This window comes from Tinamus guttatus, unplaced genomic scaffold (genome assembly GCF_059628265.1).
Source record: "Tinamus guttatus ecotype Peru unplaced genomic scaffold, ASM5962826v1 Tinamus_guttatus_pri_ptg000247l, whole genome shotgun sequence".
Taxonomy (NCBI): Eukaryota; Metazoa; Chordata; class Aves; order Tinamiformes; family Tinamidae; genus Tinamus; species Tinamus guttatus.
In genome coordinates this window covers 4,570,206-4,594,945 of record NW_028288781.1, presented here as the reverse complement: position 1 = coordinate 4,594,945, position 24,740 = coordinate 4,570,206, and the positions used below count along the sequence as shown (strand labels likewise).

Here is a 24,740-nt window from a genome sequence, read left to right as displayed (position 1 = left end):
GTGGAGAGGGGGAAAAAAGAAAGAGAATAAAGCTTTTGCAAGAGAACTTTGAGATGAGTAGAAGCAGGCATTCTGCTAAGTGCAGGGCTGTCCAAATGAGAAGGTGGAATCTGAAATGAACATCATCCAGAGTTAGTACTGTTTTGATTACAAGGATTAGTACATCAAGTAAAGAAAGTAGTGAAACAATGTTCACTTCCATTTGGTGATTCATAGTAAAGGTTATTCTTTATAAAGTAAAATCACTGGATTTATTTCCCCCTTCCCCCTTTCCTTTTTTTTTTTTTTTCTCTCAGCCAAAACATGGGATTTTTAATGGCAAGCTTGAATTCCTCCTAATCCATGACAGTCTCTTCCTGAAGTATGAAGCTCAAGGAATTTTGATGATTTTAATTCCTTACACCACTTCTTATCCCTCTTTTCCTGATGCCTCTTATGCCGCTCTGGTTCTTAATATTAAAGGGGTACTTTTGCAGTTATGTGCGCAGCTATATGTATGTAGTTTCACATGTGTGTATATTTATACATACATACATGTGTGTGACAAATACATGTTATGTGTGACTAAGCATTCTAAAATGGCTTTTTATTTTCTCTTCAGGGAGTGGTGTCTGTGTTTTACTTGTGAGCTAAAAAACTTCTATATGCTTTAAGCAGTCTTGCAAGCATTTGTTCCTTGAGTACTGTTTCTGTTCTGGCCATGTTTTATCTTTATTATTCTAACTCTTTAGTATGTCAGCTTTATTCAAAAAACGGTCCAATAAGACCATTTAATAACTCATATTAAAATAGAAAATGTCCACATTTTCTCACATGTCCGTATGTAGGTACACAAAAATAGAGCAAAAACAAGAGGAACTTCCAGTGCCCCATGCACTCTATCTAATTGGAATTTTATCTGAGTGCCTCACAATTGTAGCTGTTATTCCCTCAAAACACTGAAGTATCCTGATGAGGACAAGAAGTTGTAAAATGAAGTTTAGAAGGCTTTTCTCTTCATCACATGTATTTAGTACAGCTTGGAATAGGAGCTAATTGATAGTCCTTACAAAAGCCTGGAAAAATTAGGCATATGCTCCCAAGGAGATTCAGCTTCCTTTTGGCAGGGCAACTCCCGTGAGGACTGCAGTTCTCTGCTACTGCTCTGCTTACTGTCATAAGGTTGTGCCTAAAGGACACAATCAAGCCCACAGTTAATTTCCTGCCTTGCTTTCAGGATTTAATTCATGGATGATAGATTTTGCCATCCTCTATAACCATCTGTTTTACTGTAAATATTATTTGTGAGGCAAATTCAGATGTTATCAGCTCTTCATATCTTCTCCAGTGCTGTGGGCTTTTTTTCTCCCTCTGCCTGAGATTCTTTTAGAAGATGTTGCCTGTTTTTGTTCTACAGTAATTTTGAAATATATAAAATAGATGAGAAACTGACATTTGGTGTGTCTTTGGCTTTTTTTTGTTAACTGACTAGGTTTTATATTGAAAGGATTTGTTCAGAAAGGAGCATGAAGCAGCTTATATAACGTTTGCATGTGTTCACTTCTGCCTGCTAGCATATGGCAATACAGTGCCATTTGTAAGGCATCTACCACAAGGTGCAGCTTTGGTAGTTACTTATGTGACTGGGACCTGTTATTCTTTAGTTGCCCGTAGTATAACAATGGGTCTGGTATTGCTTATGGCCCTTCAGCAAGTCCTATGATACTGACGGGCGTAGCGCTGCCTCGACAAATGGAACATTTCAGCTTATTGGTTGTTGTCTGCAATAGTCTGTTGTTGTTAGAGGAGTTTGCATGATGCTGGTGTATTGCATGGAGTTGATAATAAAGTAAGAAAAAAAAGTTGGCAGGTTATTGAGATGCATGTGATTTTTATACATGTGATTAAAACCATTTCCATTTAGCATTATATCCTGTTTTCTGTATACTTATATTTTTGCATGAAGCATGGTTAGAACCATATCTTGATGGTGTTTTTTTTTTTTTTTTTAATTCCAAATATATCATTTTACATTTCAGATGGATCTTGTTTATTAAACTTTTCTCTTAGTGTGGAACATTCCTTTTAACTGAGATGAATATACTTGCACACATTTCATACCTCTCCTGATAACTTTGAACTTATCCATCCTTTATTAGTGCAGGTGAGGAATTCCAGAAGCAAACTATTAAGAGACTGTTATAGAAGAGATTTCATGTCACAGCTGATACCAGGGGTGAACATCAGAATCGCCATGTGCTTCCTGGTTTTCACTATTTCTTTTTCCCATATCTTTCATTTTCACAATGTGCTTATGCCACTAAGCACTGAGAGCTCCCTGCTACCAGTGGCTTGTGTGTAAGTTAAAGGTGCTAAGCAATTGCAAGGCGATGCTTGGCACTTCCTGTGATGGCATCCAAAGAATGCACATACTGGAGGCCTTTTTTCTTTTCTACTGTGTCTGTAGCTGATAAAGTGAATAGAATTCAGAATAGAATTATAGGTGCAAAGTAGTTCACGACCAGCACTTGCCCTGAACAGGGATATTGTGTCGAACTCCAGTATGTGAAAACTTGCATAGAGTCCTTGCTTTTTGATGATTTACATTTTTTATTATTATTATTTTTAATTTCCTGTCTTACCGTTCCTTCCAACTGAATGGATTTTTTTCTTTAGAAGGCCTGTTTTGCTTATCCCTAAAGTTCATTGGGACTTGTAGCATGTTCTTGGTTGTTTCCGACTGTGTATTCGACACAATTGTTTTGCAATAATGGCTTTTTGTAGAGTGTATTTGAAAAGAAAAGAAAGGTCACAGTTTTTGTGTTCTCACTTTGCAGCAGCCTTTATTATATCCTTTGATAATTGTGATGGACAAACAGTAGATGAAATGACGGATAATAATTATACGTTTTAAATTTAAAATGCAGGAGAAAACTGTTGATGTTTTGATAAATGGAAGTCAGATGATGTTACCAAGAAGTAAAAACGTGCATAAAAATAAAATATTTGATGTCTCTTAATGTTCATTAAATAAAAAGCTTAATTGTGATTTGTATTTGGCGCAATGGACTTAATATCTCTGTTAATAGTAAATGCAGTTCTACAAGTGGGAAACCAGTCAGAGAGACTGTTTGGGTTTTTAACGGTGATGTGACTGTTCAGAGTGGTGTTTGGTAAGAGATGGCTTAGAAATCCTGCTTCTGGTACTGACCTATAACCACAGCACAGACTGATTAGGTTGTACTGATGATGAAATAATTGTTTTTGCTCAACTATTTAATATTTTAGATTTTCAGGTTGTAGAGTGTTTGCATGATGCAAGGAATGTAACATTTCTTTTTGTTGTTTGCAGCTTGCAGACAGTAGGCTGCATGCCACCTCCTGTGTCTTCTGCAGTAATTTTAACCAAAGCTGTTGGTGGAAATGAGGTGAGTTTTAGTTTTGATCTTAATCCCTCCCTGCTCCCTCCCCCCTCCTGACCTTTTTTAGCACAATTTAAAAATATATTATTTATTTATGAAGAAACTGTGTGGAAAAACATTGACTGGAGCATACCACTATTGTGCTTTGTAAATCAAAAACACTTCAATCCTTTAGAATTAAAGCTTGCGTATTGTGTTGGTGTCCTGCGTTATTGCAGGGCTTTCCCATTCTAGAAGCTACAAATGCCACAAGTGAGACAGTGAACGTGCAAAAAATTAATGCAAATATTATATTGTATCAATTGAAAAAAAAGTCAGAATTGCATTTTTTTGGTGCAAACTCAAGTTTTGTTGCCTTAAGATAGCATGTACTGATGTCATTTCAGAGTATTTATTTTTCAGCAAGATGCCTGATACTTTTAGGAATGATGTTTAGGAAATAAATCCAGGTGTGATAATTAATGATGAGGCTGTTCTCTTTAAAGCTTCCCTATACTTCTGGAGCTGAAAGAAAGGTGAGGAAGAAAGAGGAGAATGCCAGAGAGTGGTTTTAGCTGGGGCTGTTGGGGGAACCATGATGGAGGATTAGAAACAAATCTTAATTCAGCCTATGTGTCATGGGGCGAATCACTTCAACCACATTTTTGTAGATAGGCTTTATTTAGGTGTTTCTCATTTTCTGAGCTCAGACTCTTGGGACTGATTTATGTCAGCTTTGAAAACACATGATAGCACTCAAATAGATTGAAATTGTGCTTTGTACTGACAAAGTGCTGTTTAATTGAGAGACCTGAAGCATCTCGAGACAAGCATCCCTAATTATGGGCAATCCTGATGCACATCACTGGCTCCATTTGTTGTGTGAAAATGGGGATCATAAAATTGCCTGATGGAGTTGCTGTGTACTGAATAAATTAATTAGCATTAGGTAATGATTCAGGTATATAGCAATGAGCAACAGAGAAGTGAGAAGTTTTCTGGTTCTGATTCTACATATAGGCACTGTAAATCATCAAAATGCCACATACTGAACAGCAGGGAAAAAGTGAGATATTGAATGAGTGCTCATTCAGTGTTAGTGTTGTCTGTCCTATCCTTGGAACAAGGAATGGATCCTATGGAAAAATCAGTATAATGGGTTAGCTGAAGAGAATTTCATGGAGTTTTTCTGTGCAGACAAGAGAAGTGCTTCAGTTTGTTGAAAACTAGAGTTTTTTTCTTTAATATTCTTTTAATGTGGTGAGGGTGTGTGCATGTATTATACCTTATTTGAAAACTTGACACTACTACATGACTCTTGTGTAAGTAACTATATTCTTGTCAAGGAAAGCTTTGATTCTTCTGTACAGGATCGGTGTTGATGGACCATAAAAGCACATACCTTGTTAGTGGTTTTCACAGATAGATGCTGGCAGCACAGAGTGGACCAGGGATTAGGTCCTCAACATTGAGAGGTTTTAGGAAGATGTGCAAGAGAGAAACATCCCTTTAAACATCCTTGGTGTGGACAAAGTGCAGTAAACAAACAGATTTTCAGTGCAAACATTTTTTTGAATCTGATACTTCTCTCACACTCAGACTACTGTTAATTGATCTGAAGAACAGCACATGAGATCCCTGATGCTAACGGAGACCCTTTTATTTTCTCACCAAATTTCATCTAAGATGTTGTTGTCTTTCTGTTTCTGACATGAGCAGTACAATGCATTTTTCTTCTGTTTTAAATGAAATAATTTCTGATATATGAAGTTATAAAATAAATGGAAATAAAAGTGGTTGTATGGTGATAGCATTTGTTGATAATTATCCCTTAAACTGCTATTGCTTTATCAAGTGTGTTTTCCTTACCTGAAAAAATTGATTTGTTTGAGGGTGTATCTACACAGCATAATGTAATATGGAGATAAATGAGCCAGCTCAGAAGCAATATGGTGAGAGAACTCCATATGAGCTAATTAGTCTGAGAAGTGTCCTGCTGTTGTAAAGTACAGGCATACTCTGAATAAATGCTCTGAGAGCCTCTTTGGATTTCTTGAAATAGAGCAGATAGTAACCATGGTGGTTGACAATGTTACAGTGTTAGATTGTTTTAGATTTTCTTTATTTATTGGAACTGACTGATTCTCAATTTGGACTGAGGTAATTCTCAAGGAAATATCAAGCAGTTTGGTGTAGTAGAGGAAGTACTCGCCTGGGGCTGCAGACACCTGGATTCTATTTGTAGTTTTGTCATTAACCTGTTGGGTAAAACTGAGTGGGGTGTCATTTCTCTAGGGTTAGCAGTAATGGATAAGAGCAATTTCTCTCTGAAGTGTTTAAAAATCTGTGCTGCAAAGCTTCATGTGTAAGAGGTTTTTGGTTGTTTTGAGGGGGAAAGTGATTAAATATTTGCTTAAAGTACACTCCATCATGAATGGTTGCTGGTATAGCTGGGTATTTTTCTGCATATCAGTTGGAAACTTGGATAACAGATGATAAAAATAATATGCTTTTCTTAGTCTTACAAGGATCCATCTTTTAAATGATAATGTGTCAGAGGGCACAAAATAGAAGATCTACTTTTGTTGACTTGGGAAGGTGTGACCATAAAAGCTAATATTAAATTGTGTTTGCCATTTCAAAAGTTCATGTTCTGGGACTGCAGGTACAAATTCAGGTAAACTGAAAACCTTCATTATTATGTGCTAACTATCTGTATTCTATGGCAAGTATACTATCTACAGGTGTTTTTTTTTTTTTAATTGTTCTAAAGTGTATTTCATAAAAAAAAGTTCATCTAAGCTCAGCTGCCTTGGTGTGCATTAAAGAAGACAATGGCTCAGGAGTTGCTCAAAAGTGCAAATGTAAAATTTTCCAAAGCAGAAAGGTGTCATTTTGACATCACTGGGACACCATCATTGGGATATCACACATTGTTTGATCGCTAGATCTGTGATCTATACTGCTTTTAAATTTCTCATCTTAACAACTGTCAGGCACACCTTCCAAGCTCTTCAGCCAAACTGCTTCAGCCTTTACATTATTCACATGGAAGGATGAGTCTTGGAGAATGCCTGGAAGAGAAGAGGCTGGGGCTATTTTGATGCGGCAGATCTTGATGGTTGGGGCATTACAGGGAAGATAAGCCTCTGTCAGCCCTCTCCTTCCATGCTTAAGGAGAGGCAGCTTTGCCTGTTAGCTTGCCTGGTTTTGGTTACTTGTGACCAGTAACACAATGGTGGGGAGATGCTGATGTTCGATTAAAGAGCCCTCCAAGCCTTTTGGTGTTTAGGAGGTGTAGAGTGATTGGATGGCTTGTTTAAGAGAACTAGAAAAGGATGACTTTAAAGTCATAGGGATTAGTCGAAGGACTAATCAAATTGTGAACCAGTATCTGATTTTTATATTTTTTTTGGAATTCTAGTTGTAATCAAGGAAGGCAAAATCTGATGTTGGCTTTAGAGTGGGAGACCAAAAATTTCTAGAAGCAAAGAAAATAGAATGACTGACTCAGTTTCAGTACAATTGTTCCAGGAGATGTAAGATGGGCTTTCCAGTTCCTGAAGTATCCCCACAAACACCAGTAGCAGCAGTCAAGACAGTCTTTCTATATTACTTCATATATACTTAGCTTATATACTACCAATAGTACCATTTCCACGTTTTGGGAATGTCCAATATGAGGCTTTATGACATACCTACCAGTGGGTGCTGGAGAAATAGCTGGTGGAGACGAATGATGCGTGGATTTATCAGCTGTCTTTCAGTTCTTGTTTCATCCCTCCTTTTCTCCCTAATTTCCTGCATTTCACCTGCGATCTCCTTCTATACGATGCTACTTTCATTAACCCTACAAGTAACTTTCAAAAACAACCTATTCCTTGCTTATATTGCTAATGCATTTAGTCCCTGAAAATCCACCTTCAAGAACAGTGTTGAATTTGATTTCATATGTATAAAGCCTATGTTAAGCAGTTCATATGTACAGTGATAAGAAACTAAGGAGGGATCACCATGAGAAAGCAATCTAATTTTTAATTTGTTGAAGATTCCTCTATTAGTTAGCTTCTGTCATTAGTGACATTCGTGTACTCTTTTGATTCAGAAGAGGATAGTCCCTCTAGTTTCAAAAAATGCAGAATAAATGCAAAAAAAGAGGGAAAAAAAAGTCAGAAAGTCTGACTTCTGTTCTTAATTTTTGTTGAGCCAAGAAGGGTCAAAATGGTAATGTCTCACAATACAAAAAACTGCTCTGTTTGGTGCCCTCTCTACCCCCCAGCAACAGAAAAAAAAACCCTCTTGTAACTTTTCAATGAAACTATAAGCTCCCATATAATTACAAATCTGCTTCTAACTCTCTGCATCTCTGTAAAAATGAGACAAATAAATGTGTCAACATTTGAAGGTGCTGTAAAGGCAAATGTATTCAGAGCTTGGAGATCCTCAGACAGAAATACTGTAGAGATGCCAGATATTACAACAAAGTATTCAGACAGCAAATGTCATACTCTCTTTAAGAATCAAAGTAATGAAGAAAAGAGGTTGAAAATTAGATCTATAAGTCTATTATCAGTTTGGGAGAAAAACATTTTGAGATGACTTCTATGGCAGCTTAATGACATATTTTTCAAAAGTGTAACATAACAGAAAGGAGCTGTGATGGAATTGTACAGATAAATCATGGCAGACAGTTCATGTTATTGAAAAGTACTTTGGCTATTTTGTTCTCTCATACAACAAAACCATTGAATTTTTTTGTTTGGCTAAACTGCAGCTTGTAGTCTTACTCAAGTGATGTTTTGTATTTTGCAACTTACATAGTTATAGGCCTTTTGTAAAACAAATTGTTCTAGGGTTTTGGAATATAGAAATGTAAAAAACGAAGAAAGCTAGAAGAGTATTTCTGAAGCTATCTAACAACAATTCTAGTAGTTTTTTTTGTTGTTGTTGTTTTGTTTTGGTTTAGATTTGTGGCTTTTTTTTTCTTAAGCAGATTTAGAGCAGAACCCAAATACAAATTTGAAAGGGGCACAACCAACCTTTGTAGAAAAGAAGCAAGGGGAAATAGTAACATTTTACAACAAATAACATATAATAGTTTGAAGAGGTATTTTAAAGAGCATTGGAGTTTTTATTGTAAGTAAATGATGGAAAATTCCCCAGTGTTTTTTTTAAACAAAAAAGTGGACACCACTATAAAGTTACAGGAAAGATATTGATTTTTTTCTAAAAATATCAAAACAGTTCTTTGAACTGAGTATGTATGCCCATTAACCTTTTCAAAACAAAATGAATTTTTTTAAAAAAAACCCTGCAAGATCTAGAGGTTTGTGATTCATACTCTGATGTATAGTGTACTGGGAGTGCTTACCTGGAAAGGTAACACATGAATATTACAAAACGAGATTGTTTAAGATCTTCAGATAAGTTATACCTGTTATTGCTTTAACTCTTTTCCCTAATATATTTTTTTCTCTCTAAATAGAAGCTAACACTTGCAGTGATGTTATCCAAAGTTTAACTTTCAAATTACGCTTAAACTGTCCACAGATAATTTTTAGGTTTTGTTTATGAACAACTAAGTAATTTTGCTTTATTGCTTTTAAATTTCACGTTGTAAAAGGGAAAAGCCTGTAGTGATTTTTTTTTTCTTCTCCAAAGTAATAACTTTTGTTTCCCCACGCAGTAAGTACTTCTAGATGAAACTGTAATTAATTTTGCCCTTAGATACTACCCTGAAGTCCCTGGAAAATGTAGGTGTCAGAGGACAAATTCTGAGAAAATGTGTGTACTGTACATGTACAAATATAAAGAAATAACTGTAAGCATAAGCTGTGTCTGTACGTAGGAGCTGCTGTGCTATTAAATTCACTGTCTGTATTCTAGTATTACGGTCTAATTTTTATGTATCCTAAGAGTTTACTTTTCTTTTATCATTACTGAACTTTGAGCAGATTGTTTTTATTGAACTATTTATTGACGCTTAGAGGTTTTTTCTTCCCTGAGTGGTGAGTGCATTTTGTATCCATCAATGCATAGGAGTATCCCAAATTATTACTTACAATATGAATTTCATCACTATAATGTGTCCCAGTCACATAGCTCCATTAGACATATCTAGAGTTCATCACTGACCTTCTCAAGTCTTATATAACCCAAAGCAATTGTGGAACCTTCTGTGTGTTGTTTTTTTTTTTTTTAATCTCTCTCTCTCTCACTGTGCTCCTTTCATTTGTTGCAAGTGATTCTAATACAGATCCACTATTAAAAAAGCGCAGAAAGGAAGGGAGATTTTTCAAGAGCATTCAACATTGCTCTTCAATCAGTGCAAGCAAATTTGGATTAGTAGTGAGGCTTCTGAAATCCCCTTTTTTGAGCACTTCACCACTAAACTCCTGAATTCAGTTTGTAGAAAGCTTTTGATTCTCAATAACTTTGAAAAGTAGCTCATTTACTACGCAAAGGCATCAGTGCTTGAATTAGACTTGTAGTAAACAATTTATGTTTGTCCCTCGTTGCCAGTATATCTATTCATGGTCCTTTCATATGTGTCATATGGTGTTCAAAGGAAATAGCCTCTCTCCTGTGCTTCTGGGAATCTATTGGGGAGAATTTTTTTAAACTGTCATGAATCGCTAGGTATGTATTTTATCCCTTTTATTCTTCTGCACGTAACCCATAAAATCTAGGTTTCTGTTATCCCTTCCTGCCCATCGCTGTGAGGACCCTATCTCAATCCCTGAGCACAATGGAAGAAAATCTGTCCCACGGAACACACACATGAAGTTTGAGGCTATAGGTAAAGACTGTGTAGAGCACAGAAGTGGAAGAATAGATAATAAATCTATTAAGTGTACAGTGCTATTTGCTGTAGGAGATATAACACTGAAGTTGCAGCCTATGCATGTTTGCCTACCCAGATCTGGGGTGCTCATCGTAGCTCTGCCAAATCTAGTAAGCCACAGAAACCTGTTTAAATTATGCCAGAATGCGAAAGCTGTGGCTGGAAACTACCTGGAGTCTTCGTAGACTAATGTTTCTCTTGGCTGGGTTTGCCTGACTGTCCTAGAACTGACTTTTTAAGAGCATCTTCAGAGGCCTGGTGTCCCTGTTCTGCAGTGCTTGACTAGGGACATTGTGTTCTCATCTGCTGTGAGATACTCACTGACCCTTAAAGCTGTTTGTGACAGAAGGAAGCCAGGACAGGAGAAGTTTGCTCTCATGCTTGACAAAAAATGTAAACCACCTTTTAAACTAAGAGTTTTATAAAACTTTTTAAACTTTTTATTTATTTTTGTTTGCCTTGGTCTGCATGCAGGTTAATTCAGTGTGAAAGTATAGGAGGCAAGAACTTCCTTTATTTCGAGAGGAATGGTGTGTGAAATGTTAGCTATGCAAAATGAGCATTTTTAACAGTCTGAGCAAATGAGGGAAGTTTTTTCATTTAAAATGTTTATAGGAAATGAGGTCTGTTGCCCTGCTAAAAATCAGCTTCTATACCGATTGTGGTTTAAACTTTGTAGCTATTTAAAAAGGAGCTGGTGTGATTTTCTTTCACGAGAGAAGTGTTTTACTTAATTTCCCTTCCTCTGGAGTTATGGCATCATTCTGAACAGTCTTTCAAAGGAGAGCTCATCTTTTAGATGGCAAGGAATGCTGGAAATGATAATTCTGAAGGTGATAGCTTTTTAAAGCTGTGAGACTTGTTTGCCACGGAAGCATCTCATGCAATCTTAATTTCATCAGATGCCTGCCCAATAGTTGTGTTTATAGTGTAGAGTGTAATTTTCTAATGTTTTTCCTTCCACTGAGTAGGGATGTTGGCCGCATCCTGGTGACATGTTGCGTTCTGGTTCTTCATTCCACCACCTTTTGTCTTACAAAGCAAGTGCTAATCTAATATTAGTTTTAATTCAATAATAAGTGCGCAGTTTAATCATTGCCTACATTATGGCTGATGTTAAACCACCAGTACAGTGGAGCAGAAACTCTACAACGTCCTCTCTTGGAAGGAACAATAAAGAACCTTATTTGTTGTCTGTCTCTGTGGCTCCAGACCCTCTTGCATGAAAAGGGATACCCTTGCAAGGTTAATCACGGCTGTTGGTGGCCTCAGCTTTGTGAATAAAATATATATTTATAAAACTACTGAAAGTTAATATACAACAGCACTGATTTGACAGAAATAGCATGAATTCAGTATTTTCATCTAAAACCAACTTGAATAATAATATATAGAACACTGCTAATATTTTGAAGGTTAAAGAGCATCTTTTACATTTGACTGCTTGCAACTCATTACACATAAGTTGGAGAAAATAAAAATGTCTATGGGGAAGACAGTATGCCCTATAGCAATATCTTTAGTAGATTTAGTCAAGGATAGCATTATTGTTCTTGAAGTGTACAGGTTTTAAATACTGGCTTATAAGAAGGCATTACATTGTTTCTCCTTTCTCTCTTAAGTTTGTGATTAGTCTGTTAAATTTAAAACTATTTCACTTGTGAATTCCTGTTGTTTCTACACAAGTATATTTTTAGTTGGCATGAATGAAAGTGTTTGCTGACTGGCTAGTAATACAATGTAAGAAGGAAAGCAAGCAGGCTCATAAATTCAGTATTTCTGAGAGTTTTATTTTCCTTTATTTTAGACATGCAAGATAAATTACTGACTTGCAAAATGTGCTTGTAAAAGGTGAAGCAGCATATTCAGTTAATTTTGCTATTATCTTTAAATCTTTTCCTTTTGCAAAAAAAAAATGTTCACCGCTTTTTGTCATGATTATGAAAGGACATAATGAAGATTTTATCATTCTTTTAAATTGTCTGTTGAATGTTTGTATTCCATGCGTATTAAGAAAAAAGAGCAATACCAAGCATGGCTTGCCTTATATGAACAGGCAAAAAAAAAAAAAAAAACCCTAGATTCCTTTATATAAAAATAAAAAACAGACCCAAACTTGTTTTCAGGTCTTTTTTTAAGGGGAGATAGGGTGCGCGAGAAGCATTGCTAGTTTGATTTTGTTATCCTTGTTTCTGTTAGAGCGTTTGTGGAGAGCAATAGTATTCCCTGATTTAAAATCATTACTTTAGGCTCCAGTTTCTGAAAATATTGACCTTTTTAGGAAATCTGAAAATGGCAAGGTGTTGGTAAACTGTTTCTGTTGAAGAAAAGTCCCATGCCTCCTGAAAATGCTTTGTCAGGCTTAAGGTCCCCGCAGCAGGCTGCGTCCTTGCTCAGCTAGTATTTTTGCAGGTGTTCTCCTGTACATAATGCCTGTTCTGTATAAAATCCACTGCTTCCTCTCACACCTCTAAATTAACAAGGATGAAGGGAAAGCAGCACCATTCAGAGTAGCTGTAGCAGAAGCTAAAGCTCTGTGCTCACGTGGGAAGCCCCTGCAAGAAACTGGTAGCATTTATGAAATTTGGAGGAGCAGGAGAATTGCCGAAGGGACTTGGCACACTCGCCCTGCTGTAGAGGGAGTCCCCTGGAAGCCAAGTGCTGCTCGCGTGCTTGTCTGCATGGTGGCAGAGAGGAACTTTTGGTGTTAAATAGGATGTATGCCAACCTATTCCGTACCTCACCATATGCTTCCCCTCCGCAAGCCAGGCTCCAACCTTTTCTTCCCTGGCATTGCACGTCCCCTTGCACCCAGAGCCTGACCTCTCGGAGCCCACACTGGTGTCTCTGAAGCCTGCCCTGCCGCAGGCCCCTGGCCACCTCCCCAGGGAGCTAAGTGCCGGCTAAGTGCAGCTGCTCTCGGAACAGCACGAGGCAGAAGGCAACCAGGAGGAGCCGTGCTCCTGTTTGGTGAGATTTTATCATTCGTCAGTGCACGCGTAGCACTGGCAGGCCATGGCTATGTGCTTTTTGACCAAGGCAATAAAGCCGTGCTTGAATTTAAGGCAGATATTATTTCTGGAGGAATTTACTTGAAGGTATGGGGGAACAGACCAGTTTCCCTTATGTTATGCTATATACAGTGGTTCTTACTTTCTTTATTTTTAATATTAAAGGGATATTTGCTAAGAAATATATGAGTGAACAAAGAAGTCAGCATCTGTAGAGTGACTATAGCACTAGATAGCAATTTCTAGTAATTATGTGTCACATAAACTATAATAATATATATACTATTCTCCTGGGGATTTTTTTTTAAATTGAGCTGGTACAGGGCAAAAATATGACTCCTGAATTAATTTTACAACTTGCATATATAAATTCCATGAAATTTTGAGGATCTGAGAAACTCCGTTCTAGAAAGAGTATTGCAGCAGAATGCCCTAAATGGCAAGTTCCTAATGTGGATGGCTTTGTTTACCTGAACTTTTGTAGTGCATTGTTATATTTTGTAATGATCTAAATTCAATGAGTTTGTTGGTATTGTTGCAAAATATCTATAGTGCATAGAGGGATATATGCTTTGATACGTAAGTGTGAGTATTTCAGCTCCAACTGCATATCCAAAACCTTTTAAAAGGAGATCTCAATGAGCCCCATGGGGCAAAATAAATTATTACATGTGGTGAACTCTTAAGTCATAGACCAAGGTCATGGCAGTGAGAATGTATTTCAAAAAGGTTTTATCTGTGCTTGGAAAGTAAATGAAATCTCTCATCATTAACTTTAGAATTACAGTTATAAGAGAGTTTTCACTAGGGGTGAAAGATCAAGTTCATGGCGGACATAATGGAGTCTGAAAAGTTCTTCCTCAGACATAATATGAGCGCATGAAACATTCACCGTTTTCATGGTATTGATAGGGAGTTTATAGCTACTAATGCAGACACTGAAGATCAGAATTACATTCACCATCTAGCTTTAGTCTAGCTTTTTAAATGACAAACTTTTTTAAATGATAGACTTTTTTTTGTAGTATTTTGAATATTACAATATTCAATAATAATATTTTAATAATAAATAATATTTTTTGTCTCTTTCTCTCCTTGTCAGAGCACACAGCTTTCAGAAAGCTGATTGATATCTTCTTTAGTTACTGACAATAATTCTTTGTTGGTGTACAAATTTAATTTAGTAAAGCTGAATGGTATTCAGTCCCTGTTGAATTATTCAAAGCACACTTGCATGTAGTGATATAGAGTCCCTGTTTGTTGACAGTCCACATAAACCAGAAGCAACAAATGTTGGAGGGATATGTCAGAAAAGCCTGAAGTGGGCTGAGTGTGAAACAAGTGGTCATGTAGGTATGAAGTGGGCAAATGTTAGCTCTAGGAGTAGAACAAAGGTTTTTAGAGACCCAGACTGTCATCCTGTTAGGGTAAAGGAATATTTATTTGTTGGCTTATTCAACAGCCTTTTGCATTGTTTCCAGACTTTGAGGGCATGCATTTCTCCGATTGAGCAATGGAAATCTCAAAAATACAGAGCCTGAATTCTGTACCTGCATCGTGGAAATGTTTTGTCAAATATCCCACTCAGTAACAGCACTTTTTTTCTTCACTGCGTTTATGCTGCCCAGTCTATTTGCTTGTAAAAGTGCTGAAATTTGCCAATGATGTGCTGTGTCAAAAAGTAGAATATTAAGGTATCATAGGCAAAAATTCTCTTCATATTTGCATTTGCTGTGATGTGGAGGATACTAAATTTACAAGCAAATTTCAGCTGTTTTGATTTTATTCAGAAGTGTCAGTTTAGCCCTGTGTTCATGCCATTAAACTTCTACACATTTTTTTCAGTGTTCTTTTTCTGTTGGTTTTGTTTTAAATCTTTTTATGTAGCTTAAGAAGAGGTGTTTGTTAAAAGGTGTATTTATTCCCTGATTTACAACTCTAGATAGCAGCTACTTAAGGTTTTGTCAAGTGATACTACAGCTCATTTGAAAATACATAAACTAATTTTAAAGATAGAAGGCTTTACAATGGAAACTAGGGAAGTCATCTCAAATAAGAGAGGCTATTATATTTATTTCTACTTAAGCAAATTACTTTGTTTTCAAATTAACATATTTATAGGGATATTTTTCATATTTTCAATGTGTGTGATATCTTAGAAGTTGTGAGAAGAGGAAACAGGCTGGTTTGGTAGGTTACCTAGAATTCAAGAAATGACAACATTAAAATTACCTATAAAATCTCAGCTCTGACCCATGGATATATTTTGTGCTTCTGTTTTTAAATTGCATGATCATATGTCACTTTCAAAATATCCTATAACATTTTGTCTATAATGTTAATGTCGTGTAATCTCAGAAATACTTACTACACTTTCATTATCCAAATGGTCCAAAATATCTATATTGAGACTGTCGATATAGGTTATATTCTCTAAGGTGTGTATATTTTAATAATTTAGTCAATGGCCTTTCTTATACCTTTTCTCTTCAGCCAACCTTGTGTAGTTGGAAGGTATTTCTCTCTGTAAGTGTAGTCACAAACTTCCATGACCTATTAATGCTAGTACATTCCTGTTCTCTTTAGCACCCATGTCAATGATAGCTGCATAGCCTGATTCTCTGCAGTTTGTGGTCTCCGAAAGTCAGAACAATAGATGTTCTTTTTAAGTACCCAGAAAAATGTGCAATATTGTAAACTGCTGTCCTCAAATCTCTTCTGAAAATGAGTCAGTCTGGGGCCTCTCTGCTTCATGCGACCTGCTGTCATGACCCTGTGAATAACAAATGCCCATCTTGCTACTTTTATTTTTCCAAACCTTCCTGATGCTCCCAGCAGATAATGTTCACAGTAATCATCTTCATCTGCAGATAACAACAAAGTATTTACCACGTACTAACTTCATTCCTTTGCATTAGTTGATTCCCAGCATTTTATATTTCCATTTTTTTAAAATCTGGAAGTTATTTCATTGACGTTAGGTCAGTGTTATGGGTAACAATTTTTCTCCTTTTTAGAGGGTGTAAATTCCAAAAAAGTAGCATCTGCATTAATTCAGATTTATATTTATATAAATATGACATCTAAAAATTTAAAGACACTGTATAACCCGGGTACTTTGCGAATCTGAGAGATCTGAGCCCTCTCTGAGCTATGAGCAGGATTTAGAAATGTACTTTTTGCTTTAGACATCGCTGCTGCCTTAGCAGTATAGTTTGCTGACCATCCTGCCAATCCACCTCCACCCCCTCCAACTCCCAAATTTGTTGTTTTTTTCATGATATAAGCCATTTCATGATATAGCCATTATATAAGCCTCCTATCATGTCTGTCCTCCCATTGCGTAAGCGATAACATTGATTTTAATTCCTCTCCCCTTTTAAATGGCCAGCGAATTCCAGTGTGTTATTTGTCTTCCTTCCTTACTAATGCACAACCACACTGAAATCTGCGGCAGTCTCAGGAGTAGGCAGCACTTCAACCTTTTAGGATTATGTTTTACTCAGGCAGTTCACCCTGTATGCAAACTTATTTTACAGTATCTTGTGAAGTAGATATCTAATTTAGAAACACTTCTAGCAGACTATGTGTGTGGTTTCTTTATCAGCTCTTGTGGGGTGTTTCTGTTGGCTTTGTAAGTGGTGGGGGGCGAGAGAAACTTTTCATATCTGTATTTTTTTTCAAGCTAATGGAGATCTGCCATATAAGCAACTTCTGAGGAGATTTCCTGTCTTTCAGGCTTTCAGCTCCTTCTGAATTGTGTGATGCAAGGCAGAGAAGAAATTCATTTTGTCACGTTATCTCCTTCTGTAGAATATATGTAATAGGCTGAGGCTTTATTATTTGCCATCTCCCTTCTTACAAAACTAGGAAGAAATACCTGATTTTTTTTTTTTGTGCTAATTAAAGCACACCAGCTGCTACCAGCAAAAGAACACCTGTGCTGCTAGGGAGGCTACCTGGAAGCTTGGGTTTGATTCTCTTCTCCTTTACCCTAGTAAAATCAGGTGCAATTCTGTTGAAATTAAAGCAATGGACTGGGTAAGAATCACAAATGAATACTGAGTCCGTGTGGTTTACAGTAGCCTAATTCCAGCAACACTAATTGGTCTTAACTGTTTTTTTCTTTTGCAAAAGTATGCTGGTGCTGTAAAGCATGAAGTGGTTATGTAAATAAGCACAATATTGTATTTTTACCCACTGTATTGTAACACATTAATTTCTATATTTTTACAAATATTATTCAAATAAGTGAAATTGAGCCTCTGACATGAAAAAAAGTGAAGGCAGATAACTGAAGCATTCAGTTATCTGAATAACTGAATTCAGCATAACTGAAGGCACTGAATGCTTCTGAAGACAGAGCTTTATATGTATATTTTATTAACTGATGAGATGCTTAATTACAATATGAGAAACTGGACTTTACTGAGTGGAGTAAATGCGCATTTCTTACATATCCATTCAGAAGCCTGTTTCCTTGAGCCCTTTATATGGAGGTAAGAGCATCCAGAGCCTGAGAGAATTTCATCCAAGGTATTTTTGTGGAAGCTTTCTCCTTCATACATGTAGAAACAAAATTTAAAAGAAATGCATGTCATGCATACAGTCAGCAACAAACTACAGAGCTATACTGTTAAATGTTGTGGAGTGAAAATGAGAGAGGATGTAACAGTTGTATATGCAGCCTATCAAACACATTGTGTGTTCCAGAGTGCTGTTTAGAATGCAGTACTGGGGTAGGATTAATGGTTCTGCAGAGAGATCAGTGTTTGAACTTTATGCCATTTAAAATAATGATCATTAACTCTTTTTGACACAGACTGATCAGGTTGTTGGAGGAGCTCCAAATGTTGTCCAAGATTATGTTGTTAATGTCCTAAATGGTGTTTCATCTCTCTGTTCTGTACCCTTCACCACTGTAGTGTCAAATAAATGGAAGATATTAATTTCCAGATTAGAATTATTAACAGTGAATTTTGTATAAAGACCATTTTTATCTGGTGTTTGTTTTTATACTTAGTTTGCCTGTATGTGACTATGTTGATGTTTCTCTCGGGCTATAATACTAATTTTTCTAGCTATTGAGTTTTGTTAATGGGCTGTGGGGAGCTCTTATTTATTGTTAGAAAACCTGCCTCAATAGCTGTGATTTCCTAATAGATAATGCAAGAGAGCATTAGTTACCAGTGTTGGGATACCTAGGGACATAAATCAATATTCAATGTGAACAGGGGAGTATTTACATGCTGAAGCATTTGCTTATTTGCTGTTGGAAACATGGTGATGCCATATGACTTTAGAAATAAGTTATTATATGCGTGTCCAAGCTGTAACTGCAGTATTTTAAGATGCTGATCCCACAAAAAGCAGACTTTCTTTTACACACTACGAGAAATTGTTCTTAGATCGGTACCTATATTTATATCACATGATTTTTTTATTTTATCTCTAATACGTGGAGTTACTGAGTATTTTATTGCTTTATTGACTCTTTTAGTTGTTTTCTGTGTGTTTTGTGAGACAAGCATTGCACATCCATGTATGGGATGCTGCTTGTTCATAATGGGTATGCTTGCTGAGAAAGTAAGGAGAACTTATTGCAGTTGTTTAAGAAAATCTGCATAGCATCTTTTAATGTTTTAGCAGTGTGATCCTTCTGTTGCCCTAGGAACTGTTCTGCAATTTTTGACTATTCATGTGATCTCACTAGAGCTAGTGAAATGTAGGTTCTTTTCTTCCTTGTCTATCTGTTCAAGTGCGTTAAGAAAGTGTTAGGAAACATTTAGGATTACCTTTGCCACTAAGAAAATAGTGGCAGTGGTGACTGAAAGAAAATGGTATCTGTGGTGTGGGAAACAGGAGAGGAAAAAAAAGATAGGAAATTCTATAGCAAAATCATTCCTTGTAAAGTTTATAATGGGATTTTCAAACTACTTCCACCTGTTTCACTTTTTTCTTTTCTTCTTTTTTTTTTTTTTTCTCCCAAGTGTGGGGAGGGGAGTGTCAGGACTTTGTTCTGTTTGGTACAATATGGCAAATACAATATAATATGGCAAATTATTCAGAGATTTCTGAAAGATCTGTTTAGAATATTTAAAATACCCTGAAATGAAAGAAAAATAAAGCATACAGACTTGCCCTTAGAAAATAGTTAGAATCTTATTTTTGTTCATATGCTGGTTGGACGTACGTGACTGAGAGATAATGCTTGTGGTATCAGACTTGTGTATTTTTAAGGTTTTTGTTTCTTGCAGGTGTAGAGCTCTTGGGTCTTTCTCTTTGCAACGTAAGCAGCAAGCGTGCGCTCAATTCAGGCCTGTGCACCTCTTGGTGTGGAAAGGGCTTTCGACAAGTTACCTGCTTAAAAGCCGCAGTTCAGCCCGAAGTGTCGCATCTCATCTGACTTACGGATGTTGGTTTGGGGAGGGCAGGAATCTGGCAGACTAGAGTATGTGACAAAGTCCAGGCGCTGTCTGGTGGTAGAAGCCCCTGGCATTCAAATAAAACCTCCCTTTCTCTTGTTAGCAGCCTGTCTGCCCCGATGGGCTCAGCCCACTGTAAGCTGCCGTGTTCCTAAGCCCCAAGTGGGGAGTCAGGCACTAGGGTGATGTTGCTGCTGTCAGCATTGTGCTTTAGTGGTAACATTGTTGGCAGCCAAAATCTGTGGTTAAGAAGGACGTGTTTGGATGTTGGAGTTATTTTTTCATGGGGTTTTAAAGATATTATTTGGTCATGTGGAGTTTTGACCTTTCAATAGAGACTGCATTAAATGCACTTGTTTCTTGCATTATTTTACATCTCTTTTCTTTTGTCATGCATTCTTTCCTGGATTATTATTCATTAGCTTCTCCAAAGTGATTAACAGTTTTTAAAAATAGGATCACGTGTATCCTGGTTTTCTGCATGAAAGCAGATCTGGAGAGCAGAGAAGCCCCAAGATCCCTATAGAAATTTGAAGACAATTTTGATACTCTAGTCCACTCAAAAATCTGCTGATACTGTAATGTTTTTTCCCTTGCCAGGACCCTCCTTGCCTGGTGTCATTTCTTGGGCTCTCCTGGGATGAGATTAGTCTAAAACAACAAAGTAGCCAGATGTCTGGTTCTGAGAGTGTCCCAGAGGCCGGGGTATGGTAGGCAACAGTAATCGCTTGGGGCTGAAGATCAAAGATACCTGAGAATTACTTATGGGCACATACTATGTGTCATTCCCATTATTAACAGTCTGAGGAAATTTGTATCCCTAATTAACCCTTTTGTTGGTTACATTTTGTTGCAGGTACAGTCCTGTCTAGTATAACTATTTGTTCTTTTTGGTTCTGCTGCAGAAGTAGACGTCAATGAAAATAAATAATTGTGATATACTCATAGTAGCAGAACTGTGTAACCCATCTTCATCCTTCTGATCATAATCACTTAGAAATGTCAGAATTTAGCTTTTTTTTTTTTTTTTTTTTTTTTTGTGGATACGCTATACTTATGGCCAGTGTTATTCCTATTCAGAATTATGTTAATAATAAGAATAGGTAATTTGTCAGGATAGTGGTTTTAGATCATTGCTTCCTTATCTAAAATGAATTCAGATCTAATCCTAGCAGTAGGATTTCTTCACATCACTGCTTTTCCTCTGCATTGATATTTCTAATAAAATGTTGATTCATATTTTTAATGATTAACCTCTGTTTCTATTATATTCCAAGATAACAGACTTGAGATTGTAAGCGCTAGCTTTGAATGCTTGTAATGCTTTTAAATGGGTAGCTCCTGGGGAAGAGAGAGAAATCTGATTGTAACCTATGACGTATTTTATCCTCTGGATGAAAATATCAAGGTTATGGGTAGAAAGTCTGTTTTACTAAATCATAGTATTGACTATCACTGCAGAGCTGAAGATTCAGAACCGTTTTTCTTAGTTTTTGAGTAAAGAAATGTAGTTATAAGGGACATGACTATATGACTTGTTGTCTATGTTATGACTGCCACAATTTTTTTTTAGCATGAAGTGATCTTATTGTGTGCAAATGCTATGTGTGTCTAGGTGGAAGGACGTGAGCTTCTGGTTATGCCAAAAATGCTCAGAATGTATTGCTTATATTATACATATTTAACAATGCTAAGGGACATTTTTAAGCTAGCAGTGAGTGAGGAAAAGATCCCTGGAGTAATTTAAAGGACTAAATTGATTTATTTGTTTCCGTCCTGACAGTCTCTCTTTAAAACATTCAACTCGAGTAGGAAACCCAGAAGACTGACTTGACTGGAAAAAATTTGTGTTCTTAGATTTTTGCTTTTGACACAGGTATGCCTCCCGTCTGCGTCTCCCAATACAGAGCTGCAGCTTGACTCTCCTCACTCCACTTGTGCACCTCCTCATCAGTCCTGCTCCTCTCAAAGCAGCAGTTGTGGGGAGTGGGAGCAGCATTGAAAGAAGTGTGAGGGTAACACATTCTTTTGATGTTGTTTAGCTTTCTAGGCCCTGTGGCTGTCAGCAGGTGTAGCAGATCTTATTAGCACTATGAACTTCATATTAAAAGGATTGTGAGATATTTAACAAGGTTTTTCCAAACTGCAGATCCTGAAAGTCCAAATCAGGGCATGGTGTAGGTATCTGAAATCTTCTAGAGTGATAGCTTTGTAACCCTCTAGGTTATCCTGGTGTTTTATCTGTAACTCTTGCGACATGAAATATACTCAGGGCAGAGAGCTCTTTAACTGCACCCCCCTTCCCAGTTTTGAGGCGTATGTTGCCAACAAGCTCTTGTGACTGTGCTAACAGCAGAGAATGTCCATGCTCTGCAAATTATTTCCTTGTAAAGCATTTTTTAAAGTGTCAGGATTTTCATGATACATAGTTTTGTTACCAGTATTTAGCAGATAACTGTTAAGAGGCAAAATTTCTGTAGCAGTTGCATTCCAATATATTTAAGTTACACAGTTAGCATTATTTTATATGGTCATTCTCTGACAGACTATTGCTGCATGGTTTGCCAGATATTACACTTTAACCATACATTTAAAATAAAATATGAAATTGCTTGTGAATGTTTCCTTCTTTGAATGTGTTAGATAAATGAAAAATAAGACTAGGAAAATTTTTCTTTGCAAGTGAACAAGTAAAGCTGGATTTGTGTGGTCCACAAAACATGATTTTAGTAAGCTTTTATTAGATATCTGTTGCCCATTATATTTTACCGGAGAGTTGCTGAAAATGCATATTTTAATGAAATTAAAAGCTGTACTAGAACAATTTCTAACACAAATATTTGTATGCCTGGGAACTTGTCCTGGATCTTGTTCCTTGATCAGTAGCGATGTCCTGTTTGACGGGCCTTGTGCCATGATCTGTAGAAGAGCTTTGCTGCGGGATGTTCTCGAGTGTTACAAAACCCCCCAAACAGCAGCAGCAAATGCTGGATGGGTTTTTGTTGGAGGAGGCAGCACAGAAATAACAAAGGCTGTTTTTGCTAGTTTGTTTTTCTGCCTCCTTTGCTCATTGAGAAATCCCCAGGATCCGTGGGGCTGCAAGTTCCATCCGCAAAGCAGCACTTTGTGCTTGAAATTTTGTTTCAAGGTCTGGTTCCCGCTGACTGCAGCAGCACCTCCCTTTAAAACACCTCCCCTTTCAGAAGTTGGAAGGCAGCGGCTCGCTGCTCTGCAAGTAGCGCAGAAAGGTGTGTTCAAATCACAAACAAGGGCAGGCATTGGGTACACTGAACAGCTGTGGAAAAAATGGATGCATGCCTTTTGTAGCAAGGAAATTGGGCACAGGGGCTTGGCGGGAGGCGGCGTGCGCGCTCACTGCGCCTGCCACAGGTTGATAGGCAGGTGATGAGGCAGCTTGGGCGAGGGGCTGCGCAGGAGGGCTGCCTAATATGCTGTCTGCCCTCGGGGCCTGGGGGAGCACAGTTGGATTATTATGTTAATGCAGGAGCCTGCTGCCCTCTCCCCGTCCCAGCTGGGTTCCCCGTTGTTAGGAACTGCTTTGCTCTGACAGTGGAGTAATATACTTCATGATTGAAAGGGCAAAGGGGCTCCCAAGAAAAAAGAGCAGGCCTGCGCAGATATGTAAATGAAGGAGAGGGGGCTGGAGGAGGGTTTTCCTAGAGGTGCAGAGAGGAAATTTATTAGGAAATGAGTAATATGAACCTGCTAATTGAGTTGTTATTTACAAGTCCCATTTTTCTGAGTTGTTTCTTTGTGCATTGCCCCTCCTGATGCTGATGTGCACTGCATTTGAAGTGCTTACCAAAGCAGGCACTTATGTTGATTTATTTTATACCAAGGCGCTATAATACACTAGTACCGGTGTACAATGCTGACAGTGGTGTATTTTTCAGAACTTTGATTACTGTTTCATGCTCTGCCACTATGTTGCTACATTACAGCTTACAGTATTGATATGATCCTTCCACGTGTTGTAGATAAGTATATCAGTCTGAATTGTGTTGATACTTCCGTAAGAGGAGGAGATGGCTACATAGATATAGTGGTTATGATGTTAGAGCAGATGAGATTTGAAATTCACTAAGTGGTGACTGTTTTGTGAGGTTGGTGGATCTTGTTATTTTTGATTTCTTGCAGCGTATAAGTGTTTTTTGATTTTTGTTTGTTTTAAGCTGCACATTTGTTTGCATATCCTAGTTCTGTTCTGTGTTCACATGTTCTGCTATTCTGCATTGCTATTAAGAGGATGCTCCCTCTTGGAATCAAGATTGGATCAATTCTATTGTGCAGAATAGTTAGCACCTCTTGCACTTTTTGTCCTGGTAGTCTTGGATGCATGTTTTACAAAATTTTGTGCTGTTTTTATATCACAGAGCATCTTAAAGTATTTTAAAGTAGCAATGAATTCTGTATCTAGATTGCTTCTGCAAACTTAACTTGGCATGACTGGGCTTAGATGGCATGATAAAATACATTTCTTCCACAGCCCATGCCTCTTCCAGTGCCCAGGATGAATTATAGTCACAGGGTATCCATAGCAGTGAATGTGTTGGAACCTTGTACTGGAGACAGCATTACAGATTTCTTTCTTGAATTCTCTTTGGAGTTCTTTGTTTGAAAACCAGAATGATTTGGCCTTGCCTTTGCAATTTATCAGCAAGGGAAAAAATGTTTTCAAAATGCGGGGAAAGAGACCACAGTACAAAAGAGATGTGTTCCAGTTTGGGGAGGGATTTTGTTTTCTTTCGTTTTTTTTTTTTCTCCATCACCAATTTCCTATTTTTCTCTCATATTTGGCATGCATATTGTTTTTTCAGTAACTAGTAACATGGAAGCTGGCCTACAAAACATGTTCAGCTGGCAATTTTCCATTCTTTTTTCACTATCCTGTGTGTATAACTTAGCCTTTGTGAAAATGTTTCCATATTTCTTTCAGGGAAATCTCTATGTAAATAGTTGTTTCAGGTCAGGTTAACCTGGGTCAGTTTTGCAGTTTGGCAAACAAATCATTTTGACATCTATATCATATTTGCTATAACGTAGGTGCTGCATACCCTCA

At 37.2% G+C, this 24,740-nt stretch overlaps 1 protein-coding gene across 1 annotated transcript in view; it reads left to right on the top strand.

Annotated features, from left to right (window-relative positions):
* SLC10A7 (solute carrier family 10 member 7) overlaps positions 1-24,740 on the top strand; it is a 125,560-nt gene that overhangs the window by 8,145 nt on the left and 92,675 nt on the right. The window contains exon 4 of the mRNA XM_088526582.1: positions 3,332-3,407. Coding sequence (XP_088382708.1) covers positions 3,332-3,407 — 76 coding nt within the window. The remainder of the gene's footprint in view (positions 1-3,331; positions 3,408-24,740) is intronic.